Source organism: Chiloscyllium plagiosum, unplaced genomic scaffold (genome assembly GCF_037043375.1).
Source record: "Chiloscyllium plagiosum isolate Xiang-an unplaced genomic scaffold, Cpla_swu_hap1 HiC_scaffold_4, whole genome shotgun sequence".
Classification (NCBI taxonomy): domain Eukaryota; kingdom Metazoa; phylum Chordata; class Chondrichthyes; order Orectolobiformes; family Hemiscylliidae; genus Chiloscyllium; species Chiloscyllium plagiosum.
Genome location: NW_028270142.1, coordinates 32,727,519 through 32,751,961, shown reverse-complemented (window position 1 = coordinate 32,751,961; position 24,443 = coordinate 32,727,519). Strand labels below are relative to the sequence as shown.

At 39.8% G+C, this 24,443-nt stretch overlaps 1 protein-coding gene across 2 annotated transcripts in view; it reads left to right on the top strand.

Annotated features, from left to right (window-relative positions):
- LOC122549307 (transcription activator GLI3) overlaps positions 1-24,443 on the top strand; it is a 382,007-nt gene that overhangs the window by 114,287 nt on the left and 243,277 nt on the right. For both annotated transcript variants that reach the window (XM_043688905.2, XM_043688906.2), the window contains one exon: positions 18,857-19,099. In XM_043688905.2, coding sequence (XP_043544840.2) covers positions 18,857-19,099 — 243 coding nt within the window. The remainder of the gene's footprint in view (positions 1-18,856; positions 19,100-24,443) is intronic.

The window sequence follows — 24,443 nt, the reverse complement described above, 5'->3', positions numbered from 1 at the left end:
TCTGTTGTAGCAGTTCTTTTCAACTAAACCCAGAATTAACTACAGACTACATGTCAGGAGATCCAATTCCATCACGGGAGATAGCTGAAGAGCTTCGCTCCTTTAATGAATGGAATCATACTGAAACCTTTTGTATTTGTTCTTAAAGGTATCTAAGATCTTATTGGTATAGTTCTGTTAAACATAGCAATAGCCAATAATAAGGAAAAGGTCAACAGATCTGGCGGCATCTGTGGAGAGAGAAACAGAGTTAACATTCTGAAAAAGAATCACATCTGACTCAAAATGTTAATTCTGTTTTAGTTTTCAGTATCTGTGGTATTTTGCTTTTATTATAGTAATGGCCAATCTGATTCCTGGATAACATTGGCATCTGTAACCAATCTGTGAATATTTTGGTAATCAACTCCTGATTATAAAATCAAAAGAGGTTTGGCAGCAGTTAGTACTTGGAATCGAACCACTTCCTGCCATGTTCTTCACCAGGCTTAAAAAGCGAGAGAATATTTAAAAATGCGAAGTCCCCAAACACTTGTGGCATTCCATGACAAACTACAACATTGTTTTCCTTCTGTTATCAACCTTCTAATATGGAAGGTAGTGGAGTTAGAACATGTTTCATAATAACTGAAGATCTCAGGTGCAATGTTTTACTGCCAGAATGATTAGGTTGTGGCAATCATGAGCATGCAAATGTTAGCCAGATTGTTAGAATATTGGACAGTAGCTCCTAATCAGTTCAGTCAAGAAACATTGTGTATTAGTTGCTTGATGGGATGATGAGAAGAGTATTTGATAGTGGCATTGCTATCATTTGAATTGAATTGAATTGAATTGAATTGAATTGAATTGAATTGAATTTATTGTCACGTGTACTGAGGCGAATGTTAAGAGTTTGTGAGTCCACTCAGTATTCGAACAACAGTAGGGTAGAAACTGTTTTGAAACTGGCTGGTGCATGTGTTCAGGCTTCTGTACCTTCTCCCTGATGGTAGAGGTTGTTGAAAAACATTACCAGGGTGAGAATGCTGGCGGCCTTTTCTTGACAGCAGACCTGGTAGACGGATTCGATAGATGGAAGGTTGGCCTTTGTGATTGTCTGGGCCGAGATCACCACTGTCTGTAACCATCTCCAATCTTGAATGGTACAGTTGCCATACCAATAATGATACATCCAAACAGAATGCTCTCAATGGCGCACCTATAAAAGTTGGCAAGGGTATTTGCCGGCAGGCCAAATTTCCTCAGCTGCCTGAGGAAGAAGAGACGTTGTTTGGCCTTTGTAACCAGTGCATCCACATGAAGAGTCCAAGAAAGCTTGTTGTGGATGACCACTCCTAGGAGCTTGACACTCTCCACTTGTTCCGCCTCTGTGCTGTTAATGTGTAGGGGGGTATGAGTAACATCCCGCCGAAAGTCAATAATGAGTTCCTTGGTTTTGCCGGTGTTGAGAGCTAGCCCTTCTAGGAATATGCCAAAGTAATCAGAGGAGATGGCAAGCAACTTTAACACCTTTTGGACTCCAGGCATAGACATATGTCAGTTGTGGTTCAATGTTTGCAGTACCACCTCTTGTTATGACATGGAAGCAGGTAGCTGAACCAAATCAGCCTACTTCTATATTTACAACACAGTAAAATTGAACCCTTCAAAGACCCTTAAGATTTATTCCAATAGTTCCTCACCAGATTTGAATAACCAATCCCAGACTTTGTGAATAACTAATTCCAGACACCAGTTTTGCATGTGAAACAAAGCTTAACAATTTACTAAATACGCAATAACTTTAGCAGAGAAAAATTAAGCAACAAGGTAATCTGATTAAGTTCCATGCTTTAGACCAGAAACATTGTTTTCATCCTCCCATTCACATAAAAGACAGACAGACAATCAAGCAAAGTTAAGGGAAATAAAAGAAAATAACAAAACTATCCAGAATACTTAACTGGCTTTCACTCTGCATTATTTCACAAACATAGATGTGGACTCCTTGGCTGTTTTTTCTGAAATATTGATCAGGGTCACCTTTTCAGTTCACTCAGTAGTAATACTTCTAACTCAACTTTCTATTCTTTGGGCTTGCAGAAACCTTTGTGGGAGATTAGGCAGTGAGTTGTCAAATCTTCATGCAGTGTCACCAGCAGCCAAACTCAGCTCTGCAGAAAACGTAGTTTGATAAACCAACTTCGGTTATGATCCTGCCCTATTAGACTGACTGCCCCTTACCGAGGCCTCAACTACCATTCAGCATTTGCCATCTACTTGAATATCTGATCTATTCCAGACTTGCCAAAACTTATTTCAAGGTACTGACTTTATTAGTAGCCAGCTTCAGCCGTCTGTTTAAACACATTGCTCCTCTCAGAATTGCTGTGACTGTAGGAACCCTTTTAATCAAGAATCAGTTTACAAATAACCTCCAGGCTTGCTCTCACAAACCAACAAACCCACCCTTTGCAGCCTCAACTAAGGAGCAATTTTGGTGTAGCGTCCTTGAGGAAAACAGAAGTTTTATGTCAATCTGAACATTATGGTTTGTACAGTAGTCAAAGGGAAATATTTCCTTCAAAGACCTTCAGTTGTAATCTCAATCATTTTGTTGTTTCCCAGTTCCTTCCACAACATCTGAATTAGGAATGAGAATGCGTTCCTGTACAATGCAAAAACACCTCCAATCAGATTGATGGAGTGCTCAGTGGTAAACACATGTAGTCATCATGGTGATCCTTTGATAGGTGTTGTTGTGAGCTGGTTAGGGATTGTTAACATTTCAAAGAGAAATCTGAATGCTTAGTAATCAACCTCAAAAAAAGACACCACAGATTCCCCAAATTAACAACAAATTTACAGTATATAATTTAGAAATTAAACAAGACAATCACTATTACAATATAATCTGCAGTGTTAATTTATTAAGTATTAATCCAGGTCTGTGCTTTACTGTCCCTCAAGAGTCCCTTTAAATGTCACACAAATCCAGAATGTTTCATTCTCTTCTTTACGGGGATTACACCAAAGTTTCACATTCTGGAATGCCCCCATTTCTCTTCAGCCTTTCAATTACTGTTCAAGGCAGATGGTGGTTTCATTGTGATCCCTCCACTAGCTTTGGCAAAGTCATCCAACAGCTTTTCTTTGAAGCCTCTGGAATCTACAGCTCCAGTACCGGCCTCCATGGAACTGCTGTTCAGTTGCTTAACATCAGAAAAGACCCTTGATTCCCAATAGCCCATATAAAACTGCAATCAAGCTGATTACATCTAGAAATCAATTGTCTTTTACTGACAGCATTATTGTCAATTTTTTCCTTTAGAGTGCAGCTAAAGCCAGTCCTGTTACCTCTTCTCAACTTAGTCTTAGACTGAATACAAGATTCTTGATTAGTGGTGCTGGAAAAGCCCAGCAGTTCAGGCAGCATCCGAGGAGCAGTAAAATCGACATTTCGGGCAAAAGCCCTTCATCAGGAATACAGGCAGAGTGCCTGAAGATTGGAGAGATAAATGAGAGGACCAGTTGCAGACTGTGCCCTGGATATTGGATCTAGTATTTACTCTAATTGACATGTAAATCTGGTTTTTTTCCCTTGACATCCAAGAGGCTATAAGATACACAAGACCCAAAGCTTAGCTGATTTCCAAATATGAACTCGTCTTGTCTGCTGGCTTTGCACTATCTGAATTCACAGAAATAAAATTAAAACAGAGAATCTCACTAAGTTTCACCCATCTCCTTGAAAATATGACATACACAACCTGTCCCTATTTGGAAATTAAAATTAACTATCTTTATTCCAAATCTTTTGATTCTTGATTTTCAACTATTTTTGGGATTCATGTGACTGCTTCTGCGATGACAGACGCACAATATTCATTCAAAACTTCTGCAATTTTCTTATTTCAGATTATTAAATCCACTATTAATTTTCCACTCTGCCCCTCTAAGTGACCAATGCTCACCTTTAACTATGCTTCCCTTCCCCATATTTAGACAAGTTTTTATAGTTGGTCTTTATATTTTTTTGCTGGTTTTCTTTCATTCTCCCAAGTTCTCCCTTTTTATTTACATTTAATCACGAGATATGGGCATTGCTGGCTAAGCCAGCATTTATTCCCCATTCCTAGTTACCCACCATTCTTGTTTTGAGTTATCCTTTGCTGGTTTCTAAAATTCTCAATCTTCTAATCGACCACTAACCTTTGCAGCATTGTACATCTTTTTCAATTTAATACCAATCTTAATGTCTTTAGTGATTCATAAATAATTGCATCCTTCTGGTAGAATCTTTCTTCTCATTAGAATACACCTCTCTTGTGAGATATAACATATGTCCTTAAATGTCTGCTATCTTCTCTACCTTTGAATCCACTTATCTAGTCCACAATAGCCAATTCTATTTCCATAGTCTTATAGTTGCCTTTATTTAACATTAAGATATTAACTATCAATGCGTAATTCTCACACTCAAACCAAATGCCAAATATTCTCCTATTGAGATCTCTCTTGACTCACAATCCATTACTGTGGGGTTGTCCTGGCTCTTGCTATCTTCCAATTGTTGAAGTACACTCTATGAACTCATCCTGCAGACTGTATTGTCTATTTGATTTGAGAAATTGATGTGAAGATTAACATCATCACAATCATTGCAGCAAAGGTAAAGTCACCATAGTCTGACCAGACCATAGGGCTACTGTGTCATGAAAGAGAGTTGATGTGATGGTTTAACCTGAGGATCACCAAGCCTCAGGCGAGGGGAGAGATTGAGCAGAGTCCTTTGTGGTAACCTCAGCCAGTGCAGGAATGAACCTCCACTGTTGGTATCACTCTGCATTGCAAAATAGCTGTCCAAACAACTGAGCTAACCAAACCTCAGTCATTGCAGTATATTTCTTGTAACCTCTTGCATTTCTTGATATAGACTCTATTTTGTTCAGTAGCTACTAGTAGGGGCCTCTAAAGGACTCCCACCTTTCCTTTTGTTTCATTTTTAATCTCCACACAAACTGATTCTACATTTTGAACCTCTGAATTAAGATAATTTCTCGGTATTGTACTGATCGCATCCTTTATTAGTAGAACTGCCCATCTTTTCCTTTCCATGTGTCATTTCAAAATGTGAAATACCTTTGAATAGTCAGGTCCTGGCCTTGATCATCTTTCTTCGTTTTGAGGTGTGAACAACACTGGGTCGGCAAACATTTACTGCACATGTCTAATTATCTGGATAAGAGAGCCTATTTTCTCATGGCTAATCCACTTAGCCTGCACATCTTTGGACTGTGGGAGAAACCAGAGCAGCCTGAGGAAACCCACGCAGACGAGGGGAGAAGGTGCAAACTCCACACAGACAGACACCCACGGGTGAAGTTGGACCCAGGTCCATGGCGTTGTGAGGCTGCAGTGCTAACCATTGAACCACCTCATTAATGTTCTGAGAATCAGCTCTCACATTACACTGGTGATCTGTGCTCCATCTCTCAGAGTCGAGAGTGTGTTGCTGGAAAAGCACAGCAGGTCAGGCAGCATCCGAGGAGCAGGAGAATCAATGTTTTGGACATCTGCAGTCCTCACTTTCTCCTCCATCTCTCAGACATTTGTTTAATTAAAGTCCTCTCTTACTGACTAATTTCCCATATACTGCCATCTTTGTGCTTGCTTACTCTATAGATGATTTCTAAGCAACCTACTCAGAGAGACTATCATAACACTTCTGGAGTATGAGAGACTTGAAGCTGGGTCTCTTGGTTTAGAAGTAGCGACACTGCCACCACCACACTACAAGAGTCCTTGCTTACTGTGTATACTTTGCAAGACGACTTATGTTTATACTAGCTGAAATTCTACAGAACTATGTCTGCTACCACTGGCTACTGAAATAACTCCACAGAGACTGGTATCCTGTCACCAAGTCACCCTTGATCCAGCTTCCTCAGAGCCAGCTGTCAGAGTAAAAGAACCTCTGGAGCAGGTGGAACTTGAACCCGAGCCTTCCGGTCCAGGGGCAGGGACTCTACCTCGGTGCCACGTTACTTTTCTATGCAGTATTTTCCGACTACAGAGTTAGATTAGATTAGATTACTTACAGTGTGGAAACAGGCCCTTCGGCCCAACAAGTCCACACCGCCCCGCCGAAGCGTAACCCACCCATACCCCTACATTTACCCCTTACCTAACACTATGGGCAATTTAGCATGGCCAATTCACCTGACGTGCACATCTTTGGACTGTGGGAGGAAACCTGAACACCCGGAGGAAACCCACGTAGACACGGGGAGAATTTGCAAACTCCACACAGTCAGTCGCCTGAGGCGGGAATTGAACCCGGGTCTCTGGCGCTGTGAGGCAACAGTGCTAATCACTGTGCCACCGTGCCGCAGTTAGCTGGTCTACCTTTTCCTTTTCTACCATTTTAAATCGGTTTGCCTGAAGTTTGGTAAGCCAGCTCAAACAGCAGTCCAATTTAAATATCTTTACACTGGTTGCTGTGATTTTTTTTTTCTAACTGGCAGATTCAAAATAATTGGCTGTCATACACTTAACTTAACATGTCACGTTGTCTGTTTGTTCAAAGAAATTTGGCTCCTCCCTTCAACTGTGGTTTGACACCTTGTTTGAACTGGCCTTGCAACAAAGGTATAAAAATAAGCTGGGACACAGAAATCTAAACTGCACTTGTATCTTTTAAGCTGCTTATGTACAGTGACTGGATTTAAGAGGAAAGTGCTTCACTAAACCTCAACAAAAATGCTCCATTAATGTCACAGCTATCCTTTGCATCAAAGTAATTTTGGTTCCATTTCCTACACCAGCTATTCTAAAGGTCTATGTCATTTTGTTCAGAATTATGGGCAGCTATGAGCCAATATCCATGGAGGTAAGACTACATAAGCCAGTTTAATGCAGGATCCTTGCAGCAAGCATTAAAGAATGCATTCATTCCATCTTTGTCATTTGAATTCAAATTCAGGGTCTAGAGGTGAAAGGACTCTGCTAAATTCCTAGGTGTTAAATCCAGACTCCTGAATTAGTGAATCAATGTCACTATCTCTGTACATTTAGGTCCTTGCATTTTGCTAGTGCTCTTGGGGAGAGTTTAAACTATCTTAGTAGGAGTGCAGGATCCAGGAGAGAATGTTAGAAAGTAATACCAGTGTGCACAAAATGCTAGAAAAGGCAAGTAGCAGTAAGATAGAGAACAGTAATTTAGTACGTGGAGCTGGATTAAGGGGGAAAATAATGTGGCCTAAATCTGGGTTACACGGCATGTATGTGAATGAATGGAGTCAGAAGACACACAACACCAAGTCTGCAGGTTTATTTGAAATCACAGGTTTTTGGAGTGGGACTGTAATCTGGTGTGGTGTGACTTCTGACTTTGTCTACCCAGTCCGACACCGGCACCTCCACATCATGAATGAATGGAGTATAGTTAATAAGGTTAAGGAGTTACAGGCAGAGATTAGCCCGTGTGATTATAATGTTGTGATAATGGATACCGGTTTAAAGAACGACAGATCTGATGGCACGGTGGCTCAGAATTTAGCATTGCTGCCTCACAGAGCCAGGGACTGTGTTCAATTCCAGCCTTGTGTGACTGTCTGTGTGGAGTTTGCATGTTCTCCCCATGTCTGCGTGGGTTTCCTCTGGGTGCTCTAGTTTCCTCCTACAATTCAAAGATGTGCAGGTCAGGTGAATTGGCCATGCTAAATTGCCCATAGTGTTCAGGGATGTGTAGGTTAGGTGCATTAGGCAGGGGTAAAAATAGGGTGGGGCTATGGGTCTGGGTGGGTTACTCGTCAGAGGATCTGTGTGGACCTGTTGGGCCGAAAGGCCTGTTTCCACACTGTAGGGATTCTATGATTCTGAGTGTTAAATATTTCTGGTGGCACGATGTTCAGAAAAGGTAGGAAAGGGAAAAAAGGAAGAAGGGGGTGGCATTTTTGGTCAAAGGGAGAATTTCAGTGTTGGGGAGAGAGGATGTTTCAGAGGATTCAAGGACAGAATTAATTTGACGAGAGCTAAGAAATAAAAATTGTGCAATTGCATTGCTCAGTATTATTATATAGGTCACCAGCTATTGGAAAGGATAAAAGAAACACAATCTGCAAGGAAGTTATAGCAAGGTGCAAACTTCATAGAGTCATAATAGGAGATTTTAATTACCCAAATATGGACTCTGATAATAGTAGTGTAAGGAGCAGTGAAGGATTAAATTTTGTTCAGGAGAGTTTCCTATAGTATGTGCTCAGTCCAACAAGAGGCCCTGCTGAATTTGGTTTTTCAGAATGAAATGGGCCGACTAGATCAAATGGCAGTGGGGTAACAGTCAGGCAGCAGTGATCATTGTATTGTAAGATTTAGGATGACAATGGAAAATGACATTGGTCAGTACAAAGTAAGAATAATCAAATGGTGAAAAGAAAACTTCAGTAGAGCAGTAAGAGAGTTGGGTTGGATACACTGGAACTAAAGGTTGGCAGAATGAACAATAGCTAAACAATTGGCTGCTTTAAAAAAGGGAGATGGTTTAGACAAGATATATTTCCTCAAAAAGGAAAGGTAGAACAAACAAATCGAGAGCTCCCAGGATTAAAAGCAAATAGAAATTAAGTTAGAGAAGAAAAAGCATGGAGGAGTTGCACCGAAGGGTCTGCTTCTGTGCTGTTCATCTCTATGACACACTGACTCTAAGTGTGTTTATCATAGGCATTAGTAAATACAATTAAAAACCAAACTAAATATAGAAGATTCAAAAGAGAGGTGAAAAGCAAATCCAAGAAGCAGAGGGATTAAGCAAATAGACTGTCAACTATTAGAAAAGGATATTCCAAAGTAATCTATAAACACATCAATTGTAAATGTGTGGTAAAAGGAGACAGGGTTGATTAGGGACCAAAAGAGGATTTACTCATATAGGCAAAAGGTGTCTGAGATGATAATTGAATACTTTGTTTCTGTCTTTGGTTATGAGGCAGATATTGCCCAGACCATGGCAACAGAGGAGAAAGCTCAGTTATTAAAAGTATTTAAACCTGATAACGAGGAGGTACTGGATCAGCTGACGGTACTTAAATATGAGAAAGCACCAGGACTGGATGAGATGAATCCAGAGAAGCGAGTGAAAATCTCAAAGGCACTGGCAAATATCTTTCAATGTACTCTGAATTTGGCGGTGGTGTCAGAGAATTGGAGAATTGCAAATATTATTTTCTTGATCTAAAAAGATTGTAAAGATAAACCCAGCATTTTCAGACCAGTCAGTTTAACTTTAATGGTGGGGAAACTTCGAGAAACACTTACTTGGGACAGTGATGATTTAGTTGAAAGAGTCAGCATGAATTTGTTAAATGAAATTCATGTCTAACTTTCTGAAGTTTTTGAAGAGGTAACAGAGGGGGTTCATGAGGCAAAAACTCTTTGTGTGATGTACATAAATTTCAAAAAAGGCATTTGATGCAGTGCCCTACAACAGGGCTGTGAGGAAAGATAAATGACATGGAAGGTAAAGGACAGTAGCAATGTGATAACTAACTTAGCAGAGTGAAAGAGAACAGAATACAATAGTTGGCAGGTATTTTTTGAGCTTTGTAGTGGAGTTCCCAAGGGCTGAAATTGGGACTAATGCTTTTCTTAATATACATATAAATGATCTAGAGTTTGGTGTGTAGGAAACAGTTTCAAAGCTTGCAAACAATCCAAACTTATAAGAATTGTAAACGCTGAGAAGGATAAAGTAAAATTTTGAAAAGAGATTGACAACTTGTGGGCTGGGTGGATAAGTGACAGATGAAGTTCAGTGTCAAGAAGGGTAAAGTTGTGCACTTTGGTACAAAGAACGGGGAGGAGCAGTATAAATTAATGGGACATTTTTCTAAAGGGTGTGAAGGAGCAGAGAAACCTGCATATAAATGTCATTAAAATTGGCAGGACAGGTAGAAAGAACTGTTAATAAAACATACAGTATTCTAGGCTTTATAAATAGAGTACAAGACCACAGAGATAATGATGGATTTATAGAAAAAACTGCTTCAACCTCAGCTGGAATATTGTGTACAGCTTTGGGTGCCACAGTATAGAAAGAGTGTGAGCACATTGTAGATAATGTAGAAGAGGTTTCTGAGGATAGTTCCAGGGATAAGACACTTCAGTAGTGGGGAAAGATTGGAAAAAATATTTTTTTGGAGAGGAGAAGGCTAAGAGGACACTTGACAGAAGTTTTCAGAATTATGAGGGATTTTTGAACAGAGTGGATGGGGAGAAACTGCTCCCACGTATAAATGGTTCAAGAACTGGAGTGCACAGTTTTAAAGTGACTTGCAAAAGAAACAAATACATGGAGAGAGAAAACTTTTTTATGCAATTAGTAATTATGCAATAGAATACCTGCTTGGAAGTGTAGTGGAGGCGTTCAGGACAGCATTGGATGATAATTTAAATGGAATCAAAGGAAAAAATATGCAGCTGCAATATTTCCTGCGGTTCAGGAGTTTAGAACTAGAGGCATAATTTAAAATTAAGGGGATGCCACTGATATCCAAGAAGAGAAGAAATTTTTAACTCAGAGGGTGTGAATCCTTGGAATTTTCTACCACAGAGGGCCATGGAAGTTCAGTCTTTGAGTATGTTTATGATACAGATTGATAGATTTCTGAATACAGGATTATGGAATGGGGGGGGGGGGGGGGGGGTGTGTGTGTGGATTGAAGGCATTGAAGTGTTCGATCAGCCATGATCATATTGAATGGTAGAGCAGACTCAGTGGACTGAATGGACTACTCCTGTTCCTCTGTACCTAACTATGTTGACAGCATTGTTTGCAGTTATATATATTGCCTGTATTTTCTTCCAAAGTGCAGCACTGCTCACTTATTCATACTAAATGTTATTTGCCACTGTTCTGCTAGTTACTAGTCCAGCACAGCTCATTTGAAACACCATTGGCTATCTTGTTAGAAGCAATTGCTCCTCCCCTCAGTTTAGTTCCATCTTTTATTTTGACCAGTTTGCGTGTAGTTTCTGAATCCACCTCATTGATGCTTATTGGAAATAGCAGGGGCTCTAACAAATATCAAACCCTGGAGCAATTCAACCAGTACTGAACTTCCTCCCCACCATCCTGACTGCCTGATAGCACTCTAACGAGTCCTTGCAGTTTCCTTCTGAGCCAATTTACTGTCCAGTTGCAAGTTTAGTTTTGAACTCCCACCAGTTTGAAGTCTTTTGTCAAAGACTTTCTTGAAATCCGGATACATAGCATCATAAGTCTTTTCACATTCCACTTAGAATTTCTCACAATAGCTCAGGACCTCCCTACCATTGGACACACTGAGAATTACGATGGTTCGTGTGAATGCTGTTGTGATAGAATGTTATAAGCCATGTGGTGCCTGAAGAGGGTTTTTACTACCTTCTGCCAACTGAGCTTTGATTTTTCTTTGAATGAATTGAGTTGAAGAAATCTAATTAATTACAGATGGGAGCCATAAGAAAAGTAGGTCTCCGTCTTGAACATGGAATTTTAAACTGGTTCCAAAGAAACAATTTATTTTGCATTGACTAATAGCTGATTGTAGTAATTTCTAAAATCAGACATGTTTGCAAGACAGACAAATAGATTAGTTCTGATGCAAGTACCAATCTTGTTTGATCTTGATTTGTATTTGGAAAGGTTACATTAGCCCTTGCCTCGTTATCTATAATACAGACAGGGTCCCTATCATCCACACAAGGGTTGTTCTAATAAAATTATTTATGGTATTTGAAGATTCCATATGGAGATGTGTGTGTCTTCCATCAAATATGGGATTGTATTCCTCATTTTTCTAACTGAAGTTACCCAGCTCTTAATTCACATCTCGTGACAACAAATTCTCTGTATATTACAGAAGCTGTGTAGTAAAGGGAAAAGTAATTGGGAACAGTTATTATTATAAATGTTAAATATTTTTATAATTTAATTTGGTTTTACAAGTTGAACAAAAAATAAGTTAATGAAGAATTCCTGATGTAACCTATTGTGTCATAAGTAATACTTTTTAGAAATACAGTCACAAACAGCTTGAGAATTTTATTAAAAAGATACATTTTAGAGAGACTTTTGTTTTGCAAATTGAATTAGATATTATAAAACAGAATTGGGCATACCCACTTGAAATAATCCTATAAGAATAATACTTTTCATTTTCAGATTACAGACCAGGAGTATGTTTATTGGTTAATGCATTGAAGTTAAAGTTGAAGTGGTTTTCACCTCCCTGTCCTAAGCAAAGTTGGTTTTCCTCTGCACGCTGAACAAGGTCCATGTAAACATGGCTTGATTTTAGTCACTGTTATAAGTTATACCTTAAGTTAAATAATGAAAGTATTTCTGAACTAATTTTAGAACCAAAGTCCAGAGCAAAAGCCTGTGTCTACGTTACCTCTTGAACTGTAATAACCTACTCTGATATAATTTCCCCTTTGTGACATGAAGCAATTTGACTCTACTTTGATTTGGAAATGTCCCTGATTTGAAGAGACCGAGACAAAATGGTTCTGTGTTTATCGCACATGTAATTTTGATTTTCTTCAATTTCAAATATTTAACTAGTTCCTGTCAACAGAACATAGTCTTTACTCTAAGAGCCACTTGTTGCTATTGGATTCATTATGATTATGATTAGATTCCCTACCGTGTGGAAACAGGCCCTTTGGCCCAACAAGTCCACAAAGACCCTCTGAAGAGTAACCTACTAGACCCATTCCCCTACAATTACCCTGCACCTAACACCACAGGCAATTTAGCATGGCCAATTCACCTAACCTGCACATCTTTGGACTGTGGGAGGAAACCGGAGCACCCGGAGGAAACCCACACAGACACGGGACGAATGTGCAAACTCCACACAGTTGCCCGAGGCGGGAATTGAACCCGGGTCTCTGGTGCTGTGAGGCAGCAGTGCTAACCACTGAGCCACCGTGCCGCCTCATTTTGATAATCATTTTAGCCACCTCCAGTCTACGAACCATCTCTAAGGTTTTACTTTAACTCGTGTAATGATGTGATGAAATCGTGATACTTTGAGACTCGTGTTATTACTTGGAGCTTTGGAACTGAGAATTATTCCTGCATTCACTATGTCCCTCGTTGTGAGATAATGTCTGAACCAAAAACACAGTTATATTACTTCCCAAAAGCAAAAAAAACCTCACACATGACAGCTATGGATGGCAAAATATTCCTTCTGTATATCTTTCAAACTGAAGAAACCCCTTCCTTAAATTGAATAATTTCTCATTAAATCAATAAATATCGGGTTATAAATATGAACATTTTTCCCAAAGATGTTCACACCCGGAGATGTATGTGCCATTTATAACATCCATGTCTGATTCACCTGCTTTGTGTCTTTTGTAAGTTCCAGAAGTTTCACAGAAATAAATGTTCGCATTTCTGGGAAAGTATTTGATGATTGAGCTCAATACATATTCTTGTCTTTGCTTTTTAAATTTGGCTAATGAATAGTTTTTTTTGCGAATGCTAACCTACACTCCAAACATATAAAAGGCATTTAAAGCAACAATTGTTCATTTAATTAGTAATTGGACAGTGCAGCAAGGATAAGGCATTGAGATATGTGCACTATTATTGGGAGATGAACAGTGAAATACCAGAAATAGAACGTAAGCTCTGATCAGGGAGGCTGTGAGCACAATTACTTTTTCTCAAATCCTTCTGTGACACTGCAGGGGGAGAAAGGACTTTGAAACTTGAAAGGCTAGGGTTCGCTTTCAACCTCAAAAGCCAGGAGGAAAGGGCTCTGAAATTTGCTCAGTACTCCCAATTCACCATTAGCCTGTTTCTTCCTTTAGCCTCAAGGCATTCTCCACTATTTGAAAAGACGTTAAGAAATTCAATCACAATAGAAGACCCAGTTTTGAACATGTTTCACTTGGTGCATAGAGGTTTGGTCTTCAGGCTTTGTGTGGGGTGAATTGAACTGAGCAACCATTGGAAAGAGAAAGAAAGGTGAATGAGCAGCCTATGTGCAGACACAAATCCTGGCAGAGCAAAGGCTGCTCTTCCTTGATCTTTGCATAGGCAATATAAGGGAGCCTGCTTGTGACTGAGTGTGAAGCACAGCCCATACTAAAGTCAATATAGAGCACTTGGTTTACTGCAAGAGTCTTGTTGAGTTAGTCTTGTAATTGAAGCTGCTGTTGACCCTGTATTGGGGACCATTTTGTAAAACCATTTATTTTGCATAAACTAAAATAATAAACCTTTTTTCTGTTCGGCTGATTGTGATGGTGTGACACTAGTTTGATTTAATGATTACCCGCCTGACCCCTGAGCTCCAGAGAGCTGCTTAAATAGAGAATAAGTTCACTAGGAGGCACACCAGTAGAATACTAATGAGTTGGTTAAACTTCACATGGCACCAATCAGTTTTTTTTCCTGAATTACTCTAATGGGAGAGGCTTTGTATGTGAGGGAGATTACAGAGGATTGCCCTCATGGCCGGATATTTTCAAATGAGACTGTGACTTGCTTAAAGTGAGCTCCAGGCTTTCATGGGCTGATGTATTCGTAATGTTGAAGCTTCCAGTCTCTATCTCCAGCATCTAGCGGCTGTGTACATTTGCAGGGCTGATACAAAACAATCCTATTGCTTATTTTGTGAAAATCAAAGGAACTGGCAGCAATAAAACTTCCTTTAGACACGTAAGTTCCAGGAAGATGTAATGTCACTCAAATTTGATTTTTGAAGGTGCTTTATGTGCTGATGATTAATGAATTGATGATCCATGTTTAGAGGTTTTAAGTAACTTGTCACTGTTTTAACCAGTGTTATTTCCTCCTAACCTATGATTGTTTGTTCTTCAGATCTGGAGCAGTAGTACTTGTTCACAGTTTGTATTGCATAAGTCAGATGTCAGATGCTAATAGAAGAGCAGTTTCTGTTTCTGTAATCAAATCACACTTGTTGCCATGCCATATGGTTTGTTGCTCTCGCAAAGTTGGTTTGGTACAGACAGCCAATGTTTATTTCTCAAACTGTCAAACAATGTGACTCAACGGAACAGTGTGGATAACAGAAAGTGGTGGAGAAAACCCAGAGGTTCTAGAGAATAGACACATTGGACTCAAAACACAACTGTTTCTATTATCATTGATGCTGCCAGACCTGCTGAGTTTCTCCAGCACTTACTGCTTTTGTTTCAGATCTCCAGCATCCATGCTGCTTTGCTTTTAGAAGAATATGAATGATGTGTCTGTGCTCTGCTGTTAACTACTGCATGGTGTATATTTTTGTGGCAAAAGATATTTATGTGCTATCTAAGTGTATTAAATAATTATGTTTAAGTACAAAGCAAATGTTATTTCAGTTCGCAGATTGGATGTAAGACTTGTGTGAGAGTGAAGCCTCAAGGCATCATTTTGCGTATTAATCTCTTTTTGAAAGGTGTGAAATGCTTAATTAATCAAGGGTAATATATTTCCAAAAAAATATTAAAAATGGCTAACATCTTTGTAAGAATATTTGGACAACTGAAAATCGCATGAAGGTATGGTTGGACTTACCTCTTGCCTTGAATCAGATTTCTTCCCTTATTTTACTTTATCTTTTCCCCTTGTTATCTCCTCATTGCTCTTTGCATCTTAAGAAATTCTTTTTCAGCTCTTCCTCCCTTTTGTTTGCTCTCTTCCTTCTGCTATTTCCTGTTCTCTCTTTTATCCCTTTACAGGACATTGGTTAGGTCACTTTTGGAATACTGCATTTCAATTCTGGTCTCCTTGCTATAGGAAAGATATCGTTGAACTTGAAAGGGTTCAGAAAAGATTTACAAGAATGTTGTTGGATTAGAGGTTTTCAGCTATAGGGAGAGACTGAATAGGCTGGGGCTATTTTCCCTGGAACATCGGAGGCTGAGGGGCAACCTTACAGAGGTTTATAAAATCATGATGGGCATGGATAGTGTGAATATCCAAGCTGTATTTCCCAGGGTAGGGGAGTTCAAAACTAGAGGGCATGGATTTAAAGTGAGAGGAGAGAGAATTAAAAGAGACCTGAGGGACAACTTTTTTATATAGTGTGGTGCGCATGTGGAACGAGCTGCCAGAGGAAGTGGTGGAGGCGGGTGCAATTACAACATTTAAAAGACATTTGGATGGGTACATGAATAGGAAGGGTTTAGAGGGATATGGGGCAAATGCTGGCAAATTGGTTTAGAGCAGTCTAGGATATCTAGTCGGCATGGATGAGTTGGACCAAAGGATCTGTTTCTGTGCTGTACAACTCTATTACCTGAAAGAGATGGTTGTGAAATTCTTTCGTTTGATGAATTGGATTGAAGTAGAGCAAATGGGCTCAGTATTCAGCTAGTGTAATTTTGTTTTTATAAAACAGAACTTGCTTCAATGTGATGTATTAATGTCAGAATCTGTAGGGATACGTTTCAAAGATTTGTTTATCCAAACTAGTTGAAGCACTTCTTCATCATTTACAGATGTTCTCCTGCATTGTTGTAGCTAGCACATGATATGCAGGAGGAATCTTGCAGCAATGCAAAGTAGACTTCATTTGAATAGTTGCTGTTAACCTTTTCATGATGGTCTCAGCTTGCTCTGAAAGCGAACTGATGTAATTCAACATGAAATAATAAACAAGGAAGTCAAGGGATATGGAAGAAGACAGGAAAGTGAGATTGAGATCATAAACAGATCAACCATGACCCAAATAAATGACAGAGCAAGCTCAAAAGAATATGGATACTTGCAGTCACACAGTCAAACAAACAAGAGTCACAGAGGCGTGCAGCGATATACCTATAAGTGCGATCAGATGCTAGCACACTGCTCAGGGTGTGCACACATACAGAGTCAAGTGCACACATATAAACTGACATGCACTGTCACACTCAAGCAAACAGAGAATATTAAGACCATAGAAAATAGAAACAGGAGTAGGCCATTGGGCCCCTTGAGCTCCAGGCTCACTGCCTTTATTCCTGATGAAGGGCTTTTGCCCGAAACGTCGATTTCAAAGCTCCTTGGATGCTGCCTGAACTGCTGTGCTCTTCCAGCACCACTAATCCAGACATTGGGCCCCTTGAGCCTGCTCTGCCATTCAGTAGTATCATGACTAATCTGGCATTTCTCAAGTCCACTTTCCTGCATTGTCCCTGTAATCCTTCATTCCCTTGTTGATCAGGAATATCTGTGTCTCAGCTGCATGGACTGGCACTGAGGCTCAGTGGTTAGCACTGCTGCCTCACAGCGCCAGTGTCCCAGGTTCAATTCCACCCTCGGGCAACTGTCTGTGTGGAGTTTGCACATTCTCCATATCTCTGCATGGGCTTCCTCTGGGTGCTCCGGTTTCGTCCCACATTCCAAAGATGTGCAGTTTAGATGGGTTGGCCATGCTAAATTGCCCGTAGTGTCCAGGATGTGTGGATTAGCCATTGGATATGCAGGGTTACAGGAATAGGGTAGATCTGAGTGGGATGCTCTTCAAAGAGTTGGTGTGGACTCGATGGGCTGAGTGGCTTGCCTTCACACTGTAGGCATTCTATGATTCAGCCTTAAATATACACAAGGATTCTGTACCACAGCTATCTGTGGCAAGCAGTTCCAAAGACTTTCAGCCCTCTGAGGGAAGAAGCTCTACCTCATTTTAGTTTTAAACTGGTGCCCCTTTGTTCTGAGACTATGCCCTCTGGTTCTGGACTCTCCCATGAGGGAAACATCCTCTCAGTATTCAACATGTTTCCATTAAGAATTCTATGTTTCAATAAGATCACCTCACATTCTTCTAAACTCCAATGTATAGTGACTCAACCTGTTTAGCTTTTGCTCATAAGAGAATCTCTCCATACCAGAGACCATCCGAGTGAACTTTTTCTGAACTGCCTCTAATGAAATAGTATCTTTCCTTAAATAAGATATACTGGCACACACAAATCAAACACGCACACATAAGCAGTTGCACTCAGTCATCTGTCCAGACATGCATACACAGACACAATAATCTCAGTTAGACTGAGAACTGAGGGTTTACGTTTCAGTAACGATGTTTTAAATTTGATAAGAGAGCTACTCAAATACAAGAAAAATTCCTGAATTAGTGATATGAACTTATTCCCGATAGAGTAAATTTAATTTTGTATTTGGTGGAAGAAAACATTAAAAGTAAAATATCAGCTCAATACCTGCTTCAGTCTCGACTTGGTTTGAATGCAGTGAAACACAAACAAAATGTTATGTTCTCTCTCACTTGCCGAGTATTGCTTATGGTTCAGCTGGTAGGACACTTACCACTGAAGTTCAGGATTTAGGTCCCACTCAAGGGCTTGATCACAAAAATAAAGGCTGCCTTCCCAGTGCATAATTGAGGGAGCACTGCACTGTGGGAAATGTTGTGTTTCAGATGAGATGTTAAACCAATGCCCCATCCACCTGCTTATAGAAAGTAATAAATCAGACAGCACTATTTCAGAGTAGAGAAGGGAGTTATCCCTGGTGTCTCAGACAATATTTATCACTCAAACAACATCACAAAACACAAATTATCTGGTTATTATCACTTTGCTTTTGTTAAGAGCAAGTTAGCTGTCATAATTCTCACATTACAATAATAGCTATACTTCAAAAGGATTTTTTCAGCTGTAAAGTACTTTGAGGTATCAGGTGGCTTTGAAAAGTGCTATACTTGTTCAATTGTACTGTAAATGTATATAAATTGTAACAAAAATTAAGAATGTGCTAATGTTGCTTCACAGCTCTAGCAGCCATAATAACATTTTCAGCTTCTCTTATACACATGGTATCAACTTTGATGCTGATTCTGATTTGAGGTCTGCTTCCTTCTTCTAGAGGATGAAATTCCTGGCACCTATCACAGAGAGAGGAGAAACGCAATCGCAATGCAGCCACACACTGGTGGGCAAAGCTTGAATAAAATCAGTGAGGAGCCATCAACATCCAGTGAAGATAGAGCTTCTCTAATAAAGAAGGAGATCCATGGATCTTTGTCACATATACCTGAGCCTTCCATCCCATACCGTGGGGCACTTTTTGCTATGGACCCAAGGAATGGCTACATGGACCCACATTATCGTAAGTACTGCTTAGATTCATTCATTTCAGTTTTAAAGAAGCTAAGAAAAATGTAGATGTTTGTTACTTGCAGATCATGTTTGACTGGACATCTCATGGGTATTGCTAAATTAATCCATTTGGAGGTTGATCAGCCTGACACTGGTGCTGCTTTTGGTAGTCAGCATAGGTCAGAAAGCTCAGTCAATCCCGTTTAATTCACAAAGGAGGTTCCAATAGCTTGGGTTATTTCTGGTATCCAGTCCAAAGCATGCTGGACCAGACCTGCACCCATTTCACCATCTTCCTTTTTCATGCATAGTCCTGTCTCACTGTCCAAGAGACATTAGGAAATGTGACCATGGGAGGTGCCTGCAGTCTTGCAGCAATTATGGTTTGTTGATTTTCTTTTACTCCTGTTAAAATACATAGTGTGATTCAGAATAATTTCTAAAGCAAAACTGGTTCAATAAAATCTATTGCATACATATTGAAGGAGTATTTCATTTAAGTAACACTTTTCGGTCACACCTGCGTCCATTTTTGAACATCATGTTTAAATGATATGCAACTGTGGTTTTCTCAAAATAACATGAATCTCCATGTTGGATTTCTTCATCGTGTTACAACTAGAGGCTTCCTGTGGTGATGTAGTAATGTCCCTACTTCTGAGTCAGGAGACCTCGGTTCAGGTCCTACCTGCTCCAGAGGCGTGCAATAACATATTTGAATGGGTTGATTAGAAAACATTTAACGAGACTACAACTAGGATTACTTATTATTCTTCTGGTAGTCCCTGAATATGAGGAGGATGCTTCACATCGAGTAAAACCTGTGGTAAGAGCCTGGACATTGGGCCTTTAATGTAGGGATAATATTTTGCTGAAGCTACTGCATGTGGGGTTTTGGTTCTCAGACTCTTACCACCTTTCATTGGTGCATTAGAATAATGGTAAATCGACCTTTTTTTTTCATTCTATGAATATGTAAAATATTTCTTCCTTTTTGCTTGGGATCTTGCTTTGTGCAAAACATCTATAGGTTGCGCCACAATGAATGAAATTAATATTTGACTCATCTGTGACAAAAAATTTAGATCTGAAACAGGGTTGAGCTGGTGGTCCTTGCTGCTGTTTCAAGATGAATTTTGTTAAACAAATATTCCTTAGGGTGATGGATGTGAACTATATGTACTACAGTAAGGTTCCTCATGGGAGACTGGTTAGCAAGGTTAGATCACATGGAATACAGGGAGAACTATCCATGTGGATGCAGAACTGGCTCTAAGGCAAAAGACAGAGGGTGGTTATGGAAGGTTGCTTTTCAGACTGGAGGTCTGTGACCAGTGGTGTGCCACAAGGATCAGTGCTGGATCCACTAGTTTTCATTATTTATGTAAATGATTTGGATGGGTATATGAATAGGAAGGATTTAAAGGGATAAGGGCCAAGTGCTAGCAAATGGGAATAGATTAATTTAGGATATCTGGTTGGCATAGATGAGTTGGACAGAAGGGTCTGTTTCTGTGCTGAACGTTTCTATGACTCTGAGGCTATGTGAATGCGGCTTTAAGCCGAGAGACCACTTATTTAGTAAGCATTTTTAATACCTGTAATTATGGGAGAACAGGCGGGCACCATTGTAATTTGTTGAGATTTGAATGTTAATGCATCTGAATCGGAGGTTAAGCAACTTTTGAAAGATATTTTGTTTGTGTAATTGTCAGCTAGGATGTTTTCTGTTATTTGACAAAGTAACAGGGACTTTTCAAGTTGTATTAAGGTACTTGGCAGCATGAAATTTGCAGAAAGTAGCAGTCACCATCAGATTGCCACTCTGTGCAAATGTTACAATGTTTAAAACTCCACATTCCTGGTTGGGACTTCTGATCTTGACTTCTACAGAAATGTGAAATGTACAGTCCCATGGAGAGTTTCATCACAGAGCTGTGGCATCAGAGGAGAGACTGGACACACTTTCTTTTTACAGCATTAGCTACATTAAAGTAAGTTTAAATAACCAGTATGGATGAATGGCTGAATGAATGAATTAGTAAGGTGGACAGGTGGATGTGGTTAGTCAGTAGGATGGGTGAGGTAAATGGATAAAGTGGTGGGTGTAATGGGTTGGGTGCAATGGTCAGGTGGTATGTGGGTGAGGTGGCCAATAGATAGAGTGGTAGGAAGGCCACCAATAGATAGGTGGCCAATAGATAGAGTGCAGTTTACACAATAAGGTGGCAGGCAGATGAGTTAGTAAGCAGTGAGTGAGATGGGTGGGTGGATGAGGGGTAGGTGTTTTGGGGTATTCGATTTGTGATGGAAGGAGTTGTTAGGTGAGAGGCTAGTCAGGTGATCTAGTACTGTGGTGGAGGTGTGGTTGGATGTCGGAAACTAGTCATGTCATGTTGGGTCAGGAGCTTAGTCGGAGAGCAGAGTTTAGGTCAGGTGGTGGGGGAGCAGAGTAGCAATGATTAGCCAAGTCAAGATCTAAGTCGGTGGCCAAGAGAGAGGCTATTCTGGTTGGATTCTAGCAGAGGGTTGGGGTAAGGGATTAGGAAGAGTTGGGGGGATTACTGTGAGTAACTGGGTACAGTAGTTCTGTAGCTACCCAGGAGTTAGTCCAGGACTTCTCTGTTGAAGCATTCCGGAATACCTATCTAGGTATATCAGGACTGTCTGATGCTGCAACTCTTGCTCAGCATCAGAGACTTTTGTAGAGGTTCAAAAGGAGCAGGGAAAATCCTTGTCAGAAGTTCGACCTTAAAATTCCCCATGGAGGTCAGCTTTTGCTGAATCTTTTGTGGGGCACCCATCTGTGATGACTCAGAGACCAGAAGATCAGAACCAATGTATATAATGTAATATTGTGCAGTTTACACAGAAGTCACATTAGATTGAATCACATTTTGATCAAATTTTCTCCTCACTTTAAAATTCTGGCATGTTGTAGTTAATATTTTCAAATTCAAATTGGAAAGTATTTGTTTGCTCCTCTGCACCAAATCAGGTGTACGTTATTGCGAAAATGAACACCAGAAGTGTAATATGTGTCCCTCCTTTGACTTGTTCTTTTCTGTCTTTCCAGGTCAGATGTATGTATTTTAGATTTGTAAAAGCAAACTAGTCATGCAACATAGTTATGGGAAATGCTACCTAAATTAGTGTATTTTTTTCTGAAAAGGAAAGGTAAAATCTTTGGAATGTTCATGCCTTGTGGTGAGCTATCAGTAGTGTTATTATAGGAATTCTAGTCTGGTGTTTAAACTTCATGTGAACACCTCAAAATAGTGCTAAACGGTGAAAAGGTGTACCAGCCAGATCTCTAGATTAATCCTTGAATGGTGGATAATATACATAAGTGTCTGAATTATCTGATAGGCCATAGAGGTTTACAGCTCAGAAGAGGCCATTCAACCCACCATGATTATACCAGTTTATTTACTAATCCGCCTCCTGAAAAGGAATTCGTGAGTCTAATGGATGAAGAGGTGATGTGAGGTCCAGTGCACGAATTAGTTTGCCATGCGTGGGTGAGATAATATCACTTCTGGTTGTCTATTCTGAAGTTTGTACGATGATATTTTAATGAAGTACTTTCTGTATGTTGTAAGTTAAAGCACTTGACTTCAGACGTTTGATGTCAAAGGCTGAATGTGAAACAAGCATGCTTTTAAGTCCGTCCAGACTGCATTTCTAATCAACACATTGAGGCTCACAGAAGGGACTGATCTGCTGCTTTCTACATTAGCCAGAAGGTTTAGTATCTTGAGGTGAAAGGTCATTGGACAGATGACTGATTAGCCAGACAGCTGATTAGTGCGGGTTTTAGCATGAGGAGTGCCGGAGTTTAAAGTATGTTTGATTGTCTCGTTAGCTTGGCAGCAGAGAGGAATGTGCACTTTACAGGACTTGATCAAAGACACCCTAAATCTCAAGTCTGGACATTGGTTTTTAGTCCAGGTACAGAGATTAGGATGCGGAACCATTTTATTTTCTCATTGATCCATTATACACTGGTGATGCTTGTGATGCCATTATCCCACAGTCGAGCTTTGTAACTGGGATTTCAGGGATCTCTTGTTGTGCAGTGGTAGTGTCCCTACCAGGAGCCAGGAGACCAAGGTTCAAGTCATAACATCTTGGAACAAGTTGAGAGTTTTCACAAATTCATGGGAGTACTGGATTTAAAAAAAAACTTCTTAGATCAGTTAACACTCTCAATGCATTAAATATATTGTGGACAATCCTAGATTTCAATGCTGCAGATACAGAGTTTAATTATTAGGAAAGAAATCATGTGGAGCGTGCTGACTTTTGTGTCTGAATATCCGATATTTATTCCTATTGGTACAGACCCACCAGCATTAGTACCTTCCCAAAGGACAGATATCTATATTTGAAGCCATGCTAGGGATTGGTGGTTAGATCCTGAATCACAGCGAGCAATGAATGCCAATGTTTACACATTTCACAATCCAGCAGAAAACCACGGACTTCCCAGCGCAGGTTCATTGACTTACTTTCTCCTTTCTTAACATATGGAAGCGATTCTAGGCGTTTATTCTCCTCCTCCCACCATCTGATTTAAGATAAACAAGCTGTGACCTGATGAATGATAACTTGTGATCTGAGTGGGATGAATGGTTTGGTAGCAGTGGGCCACTTCATGGGCAAGGCCTTTTTCAAAAGAAAAGTGTCACGAGTTTGTTCTCTGTTGATGAACTGTGTCTCCTTCTGTGTGGGGTCAACTAATTAGATTCCAAACCTCCAGTTTAATGCATTTTCCTTGTTTGGAGGAGAGCATCCTTTTGTAGTGTAGTCAGAGCAGGGCAAGCCTTGGTGAAACAAACTCTTAACAACTATTTCAAGCATTAATGAGACTAGACTGTATTTAGGTCTGCTCAGATTTGTTAGTCTACAAATGGAATCCTGACTATTGTATGATCACTTTAATCTTAGTATTTACTTCAAAATGTGGAAGTGCAGTAATAATCTATCTTGTGCAAAAAAAATCAGGTAACTGATGTTATTTTCCCTGGCTCCTGAATGAAGTCTCATTTCTGATGGGTTGGGCTTTTTATTCATTGTCTTTTGTGCCCTTGATGTTTTGGAGAGAGAAGGCGATGTTCGAAGGTAAATATCACAGGTTCCTTATATTAGAAAAGGACATTTTATAGAATGCTGAACTTTTGCTTGATGTCATATATGGTAAAATATTTGCTGTTTTATTGCTTTTTGCTATCAGTTATGAAGCTTATTGCCCACTGGCATTAATTAGTGGATATTAGTGAAAGCCTTTCCCACATGTGACTAGTCTTAAGCCAGTCATGTGTAGCTAAGGAAATAATGCAGTATTCACTCTT